A 10,628-nucleotide genomic window follows, 5' to 3' on the forward strand; every position below is an offset into this window, starting at 1 on the left:
TCTGGCCAGTGGACGGTGAAGGGGCCGGGGCATCAAGGGCTTGGGAATCAGTGTCAGGGCAGGGACAGCGGTGGGCGGAGTAAGGTGTGACATGGACATGTGGACACTGTGCTCCACCTGCTCCACCTTTAGTTTTGGGACCCTTCAGGGCAGGAATGATACATCAGGTAGCAGAGCCAGGGACCCGCCTAAGGGTACAGTGGGCAAAGGATGGCCTGCAGAGGAAGTAAATAGAAAGGCAAGTTTCCTATGAAAATGCCAAAACATTCCTGCCTCCACTCAGAAAAAGACCACGAAAGGGATGTTGGCAGCCAGAGAGACTCAGGATCTGGTGATCCAACAGGTCTTTCCCAAGTTACCTCTGCTGCTTCTTTATAAGATCTGTTTTGATTCTGACAGAAGTCATGCAAAATAAGTGTTAACTAACTGTGCATACTTTTGACCAAAACAGCTTTCCTGGGTCTCATATACCCTTAGATGGAAGAAACCAGACCTAGCGTTGGATAGATCAGTAGTGAGGTGACTGTAGTTAACATCAACCAATTGTGCATTTCCAAATAGCCAGAAGAGAATAATTCAAATGTTCCTAAGGTAAAGAAAAGACAAATATTTAAAGTGATACCTATTCCAATGACCATGATTTGATTATATTAATGTATCAATGATCACATCTACTTAAAAAATATGTACATCTAATATGTATCAATAAATAGTTAATTGAAAAGAACATAACTGGCTGAAGTCTGTTCCTCCAACACCTCTACCCACTGTCCCCACTCTGCAGATTTGTCATCTCACATGGCCTTCCCTTTCCAGGTCCCCATTAGCAGAAAGAGAAAGTAGGCATTATATATGATCATTATAGTCTCTTTGCTGTCCAAGGAACATACAACTTCCAGGCTAACCATGTTCATTCATCCTTCATTGTGACAAAAAAGAGAGGTGCAATTTTCTGCACCATGGCTGTGCTATGAATGAGGCCAGGTGATCTCTTTAATGAAGGCTGTGTGAGGAGAGAGTTTTCTCAGTGCACAGAAAAGGGAATGGGATGTTTTTAAAGGAAAGTGTAGTTTTCCTGTACCTGATGTAATTTATTATGAGGGAAAAGACACAAATCATTATTATTCATTAGTTAATTTATTGATTTCATAAACATTTTAAGCCCCCGCTTTGTACAAGGGATTGTGCCACATAAATTTAAAAACGAAACAAAAAATAAAATTTAGAAAAACAGATAAGACAATTTTTAAAAAAGTACATTTCTTGCCTTTGACAGTATTAAGGCAGTTAATATTGAAATGTATTTACTGAATTATTTTGAAATGTATTTATTAAATTATTTTGCTAATTCAAAGTACTTTAATGTTTCTGAATTATACAAATGTCCTTTTTTAACATCTTTCTCTTTAGTTACCTACCTCCTTTTACTACCGTTTTAAAAAAATTTTAGTGAGCACATTTAATATGAGATCTATCCTGTTAACAGGCTTGTAAGTATACAGCAGAGTGTCGTAGTCCACAGAAACAAGGCTGTACAGTAGATCTCTAGAACTTCCTCATCCTGCTTAACTGGGAATTTTGCACCTGTTGACAGCAACTCCCCATTTCCACCAATCCCTAGCCCTTGGAAACCAATGTTTTAGTTTTTACTTCCATGAGTTTTTGAGTATTTAGGTTGCCTCATAAAAGTAGAAAAAGGCGTGGTGGCTCATGCCTGTAATCCCAGCACTTTGGGAGGCCGAGGTGGGCACATCACGTGAGGTCAGGAGTTGGGGACCAGCCTGGCCAACATGGTGAAACCCCGCCTCTACTAAAAATACAAAAATTAGCCGGGCATGGTGGCATGCGCCTGTAATTCCAGCTACTCAGGAGGCTGAGGCAGGAGAATCATTTGAACCCGGGAGGTGGAGGTTGCTGTGAGCTGAGATTACACCACTGCACTCTAGCCTGGGCAACAGGGTGAGACTCCATCTCAAAAAAAAAAGAGTCATGCAGTATTTGTCTTTCTGTGTCTGGCTTACTCACTTACCATAATGTCCTCCAGGTTTATCCACATTGCCACATATGGCTAGATTGTCTTCTTTTTTGGTATTATTTCCTTGTGTGTATATAACACATTTAAGGTCTGTGGTAATAAATGCATAGTATTTGACTGTTTCTATAAAACCATGCATCACATGACTGGCAGGGTCATTTGCAGAGGTGCAGGCTCTGAGTACATCAATGCACCTTTATGGTTCAATTATGCTGCATGGAGAAGACACAGAAAAAAACCATAATTCCATCCTTTATTGTCATTTTACTATGCACAAAATAGAAGTCCTTCATTTGCAAAATTTCAGTTAATTAGAAATTCAACTGTCAGAAAAAGCCTTAAGACACAAATGCTATTCTCATTTTACAGAGAGGAGGGAATTGACCCACAGGTTCAATAACATGAGCACATTAAATGGCTATTAGGATGCAGTACTGGGGGTCCAGCTCTGACCTTCAGTCTCTGGTCCCTGTGTTTATAGCTCTGTGCTATAAGGCATTTTCATAAAGAGCGATGCCTAACTTTCAAAATCAGAGTATTTGCTCTCTACATCCCTTTCAGACCTGCTGGCTCCAATAACATCATAGACAGAGGTGAATTTAATCCTGGAGACAGTGTGGGGAAAGAACTCTGAAAAGACGCCATGACACCCAGCCCTGACTCCCACTCTAACACCACCACATCGCTACCTGAGGCCAGCTCTTGACAGGTTAGGTTTAGTTTGCTTTTTGTTTTGTTAATCTATAAAATGAGATGAATACAGTCCATCTATAAGGCCGTATACATAATTTAGTATCATAAAATATCTAGCCTATAATAGGAATCTAAATATCTTGATTCCCTTTGTTAATCTCAGACAGCCTCTTCCACCCTCGCCATGCACGAAGGCAGATTCAGACACATTCTGCCTAGAAATCTTAAGCTGAGAACTTAGAAGTCACAGAAGTGGAAATATATATGCTTGATTATTCTTTACATGAAATTAACTAAAGTATGTAGCATACATATCTCCTCAGATATTTAAAAACCAATTTTATTAATATGTAGATTAAATAAACATTACACATTTTAAATGAACAGATCAGTGATTTTGGAGCAACATATGTGTATAGACCCTTCTAATCCCCACCCCTGTTAAGATGTCGAACATTTCCATCACGCAGAGAGTTTTCTCATTCCTCTCTGCAACGCCTCCCTCCATCCCTGACAACCAGTGATATTTATCACTAGAAAACAGTTTTGCTCAGGTATATTTTTAATGGAAATTTACAATCTCTAACTATTAAAACACTTCCTCTTCAGTACACAGGTAAATATTCAAGAGAGGGAGGTGCTCCTAAATATATTTATGGCTATGCCCATCAATGATAGAATGGATAAAGAAAATGTGACACATATACACCATGGAATACTATGCAGTCATAAAAAGAATGAGATCATGTCCTTTGCAGGGACATGGATGAAGCAGGAAGCCATTATCCTCAGCAAACTAACACAGGAAGAGAAAACCAAACACCGTATGTTTTCACTTAGTGGGAGTTGAACAAAGAGAACACATGGACACAGGGAGGGGAACAAAACACACTGGAGCCTGCCGGAGGGTAAAGGGTGAGGGGAGGGAGAGCATTAAGGGGAATAACTAATGCCTGCGAAGCTTAAAGCCTAGATGACGGGTTGATGGGTGCAGCAAACCACAGTAGCACATGTTTACCTATGTAACAAACCTGCACATTCTGCACATGTATCCCAAAACTTAAAGTAAAATTTAAAAAATTAGAAGAAAAGATTTTTATGGCTTTAGAAGGGTTTCAAACACTTCCAGAACCCTGAGAGATACCTGATCCATGTTAGGGATAATCCTGCCTGGAGATAGACAAAATGATGAAATGACATCATAAATCTTCCCAGCTGGAAGAGGCTGTTTCCACATAATTTGTTCATTCATTTTCATTATTTTTTCTCATACACTCATTCACTTAAATTATTTTATGATGATATTCTGACAAAAACTAACAATCTCCGAGAACATTATTTTGAGTTTCCATCGGACAATATTTAGCTGTGATTTAGCTCTGCTTCCTGAGCACATAGAGTACACTGGGACCAAGCGCACCATGTGCAATGGTGACTCCATTGACAGATAATGTCACACTGAGAGAAGGGTTCTCTCTTCCTTGACCCCAAGTGTCCAACCCATAAAACATGAGCCTTGAGCTAGAAAATTCCCCTTTCTGTTCTGGCACTGCCTGGGCACGAGGCTCTTTTGCCGTATGTCTCTTTGTTTTCTGGACCGGAGAAATACTGATCACATATGTGGCATCCACTTATTGGTTTGTTGGACCCCAGCTTGCAGGTAAATAGTACCAGGTGGTCCTTTGCTGTGACTTTAACTTCTGTGTTCTTCACAGAACACAGTCCCATTGATGGGATCCAAAGTCCCACTGATACTGAGTGACCCAGACCCTGGTCATGTGCTTGTGCTAAAAAGGAAAACAGCACATGGGGAGGTGAGCAGAATATGAAACACAATTATGTACTCAGAACCAGCCATACAACTTATTAGCATCCCCTTTGTTCAAAAATTGGTAAGAATTTGAAGAACATGACAATGTTATCCTGACTGTGGTGTCCTAATAAGTGTAGGACTCTGTGCACCGAGATATGTTATTTGAGCTCCTTTTAATTTATTACTAAATTAATGGCAGGAATCCCGCACAAAGGGATACCCCCTATGAAACATGACAACTCAAATTCAAACAGAGCACTCTTCCTTACCCTAAAGTCTGCCCTCTCTCCCTGAGTCCCTCATGCATAAGGCCACCTTTGTGTCCACAGGTCATGGGCAGTGCTAGGTGGCCACCATCGTCCACACATAGAAGGTAGTCAGCAGCGTGAGGTGGTTCTGCCTGCTGTGATCTCACCCCAGGCATGGAAATGAAGGGCCCTGGGTGGAGCTGAAGGTGCTCAGCTGGGTTTCTCAGGAGTCCCATCTGTCAGTGAATTGACAAGAAACAGAGCAAAACAACTCCTCCAATGTTGATGAGCCTGCCCCTGGGATTTGGAAACTTGAAAACAGAGAAAACCAATATAGACAAAGGATTTTAAACAGGATTATGGTCAATTAAGCAAATTAGAAAAAGATACTTGCAGGAGTATTTGGGACACAGGAGTCAAAAACACCAGGAAGACATGAGGAGTTTCCCTAAGACTCTAGACTACAGCACTATGTAGATAACTAACACTAGAATGTTAATTATATCATTGAAGAAATAAAATTTACATTGAATTACAAACTGTTTCCAAAAGGTCATGAAAATCTTTTAGACTTGTTTCAATTCAGACAAATGTGTTCTTCTCATTCTCAGCTGTTCACTGGTGCATTTATTTTGGATTTGACCATCTGAGGAAGAGGCGTGGCCTCTCCTGGCCTCTCCCTCCCTGGGGCCCAGGCAGGCAGAATGAGGTCTCAGAATGACTCCCTTGAGAGTCCTGTTCCCGTTTCATCAATGCACAGACCCAGAAGACCCCTCCGTCATGCAGCATCTACCATGAGCATCAGCATCCTGTGCTGTGCAGCCTTTTGTCTCCTGTGGGCAGGTGGGTCCTGGGCAGGGCCCCTTGTGTGGCTTTCAAGGCTCAGTGCCTTCCCACTAGGGCTGCAGCATCATCTTTGTTCTCCTTCTCTGCAGGTCCAGTGAATGCTGGTGTCACTCAGACCCCAAAATTCCAGATCCTGAAAACAGGACAGAGCATGACACTGCAGTGTGCCCAGGATATGAACCATGACTGCATGTACTGGTATCGACAAGACCCAGGCATGGGGCTGAGGCTGATTCATTACTCAGTTGGTGAAGGTAGCACTGACAAAGGAGAAGTCCCCGATGGCTACAATGTCACCAGATCAAACACAGAGGATTTCCCACTCAGACTGGAGTCGGCTGCTCCCTCCCAGACATCTGTGTACTTCTGTGCCAGCAGTTACTCCACAGCGTTACAAGGCTGCCTCCTCTCTGCACATAAAGCCAGGCAGGCTCTGCCCTCCTCCCTCACCCAAAACTCAGGGATGCCCTGAGCAGAGTTCTCTACACCAGAGTCCTTGGAACCCCGAATGACCCCAAGTGGCCCAGGCAGTATGAGCCTCGCTCTGTGCCAGGTGCCTCTGCAGGCAGTCTCAGCCAGGCCTGGACTGGTCCCAGGTCCTCAGATGTCTCGTTTGTTGCTCTGTCTGTTCTTTTCTCAGAGCTCTCCTTTTGGGGTAGGGTGAGGGCTTCCCCAGCTCCTACTTTTCTACTCATTATCCTGAGTCCGAGGCCACCTGGATAAAACAGGATGTGTATTTCAGATCCATCAAGACTCCCGTCTCTCTCTGGTGACCTTATTGCTTCCTCTCTCTAGGGTTTCCCCCAGCCCCCCACCCTCACATTGTCTCTCTTGTGGCCCACCTTTCCCATCTGGGCAGTCACCCTCCAAGGCCTTGCTGGGTCTCTCCTCCCCCCACCTCCCTGCCGCTCTCTACTGCAGCCATGAGGGGAGCCTCTCCTGTGCCTCCTTCATTCCTATCACAGAGACTTCAAAGCCCATTTCCTCCGCACTTGGCTGGAGGCTTCCTTTCTGCAGTGGCCAGCTCCTACCTGTCCTCCAGATCGCAGCGCAATCAGCCCCTCTTGTGGGAAGCACTCCTTCCCCTCCCAGCTGAGATCAACTTTCCTCTCATAAGCTTTCGTAGACTCATGTGTCTGTTAGTAACCTTTAGCACAGTTGGGCTTTTTCAGATACTTATCTGGTTATTTTTTAACTCTACCTAATTTTTAAGCCCATGGGAGCTGAGGCTGTGCCTGCTGCTTTTACCAACATTGGTGTCTGGCATGTAGGGAGAACCATTTCACAAAGAATGGATGAGTGGATGACAGGCTGAGTGAGTGATGAGTGGGTGGATGAACCAATAATAAAAACATGCTACATCTACTGCAACCTGGCAGAGATCTAGCATTAAGTACAACAAATCCCACCCCTTTGATTGCTGGGCTCAGGTCAGTCTTGGAAATTGATGGGGAATCACTATCATGGCGTCCACACCTGGCTCAAGGCTTCCTCTTGTGGCTGTAGCACCTGACCTCCTCCAGGTCTCTGTGCTCTCCTTCAGGGTCTTTCCCCACAACAAATCGAGACGGATCAGAGATCTACCTCTAGAATTCCATCCTTAAAGGTTGTTCCTTGAAATCACTTCTGGTAAGAAAATCTCCATTAGGTTTGCATCAATAAAACAGGGCTACTACAAGTTTGGGAGTGTAACAGATTTATGATCAGAATTAGACTTTATGCATATGTGGGAGGAGCTGAGGAAAAGAAGGTCTGGAGGAGAGAAGTCAGAAGTTGAGGGAGCCAGTCAGTAGCCAGGGCTTCTGGAGGTCTGGGCAGGACAGGCTTGAGCGGCAGGAACACGAGAGGATCAGAGCATGCCAGGCCATGCAGTGGCACCTTGAGCTGGGAGCACAGGAAAAGTCCAGGGAAACCTTCTTCTGGGGAAGCTGTACCCACTGTATGGGGCCCACCCCTGCAGGTTTACTTGCAAACACTGGGGGCAGCCTGGCTGCTGTTGGCCAGCATTTGGGAAGATGAACTGGATACAGGGTGCAGAAGGAACAGGACTTCCTAGGTCTGTTGGATGCCTCTGTATCCTCTGGTCACAGACTCTCACTGTCTGACCACAATGACCTGCCAAATATAATAATAGTGACTGCTTTTCATCTGTCTTCCAAATTTTACCAAATGTACCTTGACCATCTGTAACCCTGAATGGTAAGAGAAATGGCATTCTGGGAAAGGCAGGCTCTTGCCTTTGCAAAGTTGACTTAACACAGTCCAGCACAGGACGGAGATTAAGGCATTGGATCACACAACTGCCTCAACCTGCCGCAGTCCCTGGACTCTTCTCCGTGGACACCTGTGCTGCCCAGGTGAATGTGGACACAGTTTGTATGTAGATGTTCCAGAGACGCTGGCTACTAACTTTTCTTTTAATCCTGTGCCGGATATCTCCCTCCACCCAGAGGGTCTATATGTGTATGAAATTTATTTTAAAAAATTAGAAAACTTGAATTCTATTCTGAGTCTTTTGTTGGGACTGTCCAGAGAGCATTTTTGACTCTACCAACCTATGTCGTGGGTGTATATAGCAGCCCAGAGTGCAGCAGACAGTTCTTGGGCCCGTACCTTTGCGAGTTAGCCTGGAGATGCCTGTAAACATGACAGACTCTTGGTGTTGTTCACTGTCAGTCCAGGCCTCTCTGGAATGTCACAGACTACCATCGAACAAACAGATTCCCAGTAAGAAGAATATTAGGAGATAGCAATGAGGAAATGTGAGCACATGCAACAGAAGATTGAAATGCAAACCCAAAGACTGGAAATTTTGGCATTATAAGATATGAAAGTTTGGAGAGCTACATTTAAATGAACATGAGGGAGAACTGAAACAAGGAAAAAGAGAATGTCTGAAACCATCAAGTAACTTTCATAAAAATTGTCAAATAATGTATCTAGGAATGCCTCACACAATCACCGAAAACAAAATGAAAAGTCAAACAGTTGATCGGCACCTCCTAAAGAGATTTTTAGTGATGTCAAAGATGGATCTCCAGGAGTCATCTAGAATGCAGCACAGAAAATTAAAAGTGAACTATGAAAAGTTAAAGAACAGGGGGGAAAAATGGATGTTTCCCATATATTAGAATATGCATATTTTTCAAAAATTCACATTTTTTCTTGCATACAATTGCAGTTTCAAACAGGTAGATAGGTAGAATGTTATGAGGTGATATTTATGAGATGTTAGCTGACAATTCTTTAGGTGTTCAGGACCCAAATTCAGAGTTTCCAGAATCAAAATGAATCTCAAATAAGACAAATAGTCAAGTCATAGGGAAATTGTAGAACCTGAGGGACGAAGAGAAGATTTTGAAAGCAATCAGAAAAAAAGAGAAATACCGCCCACAGGGTTAGATGGAGAACAAGAGTAAGTCAAGATAGTGGTTAAAAATAACCATTAGCTCAATTGTCATTCTCCTTCTTTTAAGATGACATTGATTAAAAACAACTTTTATAAGTGGAATATGAAAAAAGACCGCTGTGAGTTTCCATCCAAGTATCTTTTCTGAATGACAGTTAACAAAGGTGGGAAATGATCCCAGAAGAAAGGCATGAGGGCAGTTCATGAGGGAACCCATGTGATGGGGCAGTCCTGTTGGGCACGTGTGACTGGGGGAATGGAGGAGGCTAGGGCATGAAAGGGGATGGCAGAGGGGACCCTGACTTGGAGGAAAGACATGAGCTCACCCCTTTGTGCCCTATGTTAGGGGCAGTGTTGGTTCATCCTACAGGACATGCCCAGCAGACAGAGGAGCGGCTGTGGGATGAGAAGATGAACTCAGAGATGCAGCGTGAGGCCTTCAGGTACAGACAGCTCTGGAGTCCAAAGCGATGAGCCATGCATTGATGTTAAAAAAGAAGGTTATAAATATTTAAGGCGTCACCCAAGTGTGTTCTAATATAAATGCTGTGACCCTGAGGTCCTGGGGATTGAGAGAGGAAGTGATGTCACTGTGGGAACTGCCCTGTGGGGACAAGGACGTCTGTCATCCTCTACTCCTGCTCACAGTGACACTGATCTGGTAACGCCCCCGTCCTGGCCTGACCCTGCCATGGGCACCAGGCTCCTCTGCTGGGTGGTCCTGGGTTTCCTAGGGACAGGTGAGTCCTCAGAACACCAAGTAGTTTCATTTTCTTCCTGTGTATAGGCGTGTACATGTGTGTGAGTGTGTGTGTGTGTGTGATGACTACAAATGTTTTCCTTATTCTGTTGCCAAATTCTGTTTCCACAGATCACACAGGTGCTGGAGTCTCGCAGTCCCCAAGGTACAAAGTCACGAAGAGGGGACAGGATGTAGCTCTCAGGTGTGATCCAATTTCGGGTCATGATTACCTTTACTGGTACCAACAGGCCCCTGGGCAGGGCCCAGCGTTTCTGACTTACTTCCAGAATGACGCTCAACGAGACAAATCAGGGCTGCCCAATGATCGGTTCTCTGCAGAGATGCCTGAGGGATCCGTCTCTACTCTGAAGATCCAGCGCACAGAACAGGGGGACTCAGCCGTGTATCTCTGTGCCAGCAGCTTAGCCACAGCCTGGCACAGTCACCTCCTTCCTGTTCACAAACCTCGTCCTTTTCTCTCCTTGCAGCTACTAGAGACCCTTAGCAGAGGCCTCTCTTTCTTCCTCACTTTTCATGGGAAAGGAGTAGATTTGGACATCGGCTGTCCTTTGGGTAGAAAGAGACCACAGATTCATTCCTGAAACACAGTGACTACAAATGTAAGTGGTGAAAACAATCATGGCCCACTGCACTCTAGGAGTCCTCGGAACCAGCTCACTTCTTCAAGCAAGGAGTGGGTGTCTTAGCCTCGGCCTTCAGGGCAGACATGCATCTTCTATAGGTCTTGGAGGCTGCGGTGCTGCCTACATACTTGAGGTTGTCAAAAGCAGGAAACATGCCTCTTCTGCATATGTTGAGGCATCTGGAAGGTCTGAGGCTGC

At 44.3% G+C, this 10,628-nt stretch overlaps 2 gene segments (V, D, J or C); both read left to right on the forward strand.

The window, feature by feature from the left end:
- Nucleotides 1–5,498: 5,498 nt before the first annotated feature.
- LOC105546610 lies at nucleotides 5,499–6,651 on the forward strand. The segment is given in 2 exon segments: nucleotides 5,499–5,632; nucleotides 5,725–6,651. Coding segments are annotated over 2 exon segments (474 nt in total).
- Nucleotides 6,652–9,735: 3,084 nt separating this feature from the next.
- LOC105546653 lies at nucleotides 9,736–10,388 on the forward strand. The segment is given in 2 exon segments: nucleotides 9,736–9,784; nucleotides 9,916–10,388. Coding segments are annotated over 2 exon segments (522 nt in total).
- Nucleotides 10,389–10,628: the final 240 nt, after the last annotated feature.

Source organism: Mandrillus leucophaeus, unplaced genomic scaffold (genome assembly GCF_000951045.1).
Source record: "Mandrillus leucophaeus isolate KB7577 unplaced genomic scaffold, Mleu.le_1.0 Scaffold365, whole genome shotgun sequence".
Classification (NCBI taxonomy): domain Eukaryota; kingdom Metazoa; phylum Chordata; class Mammalia; order Primates; family Cercopithecidae; genus Mandrillus; species Mandrillus leucophaeus.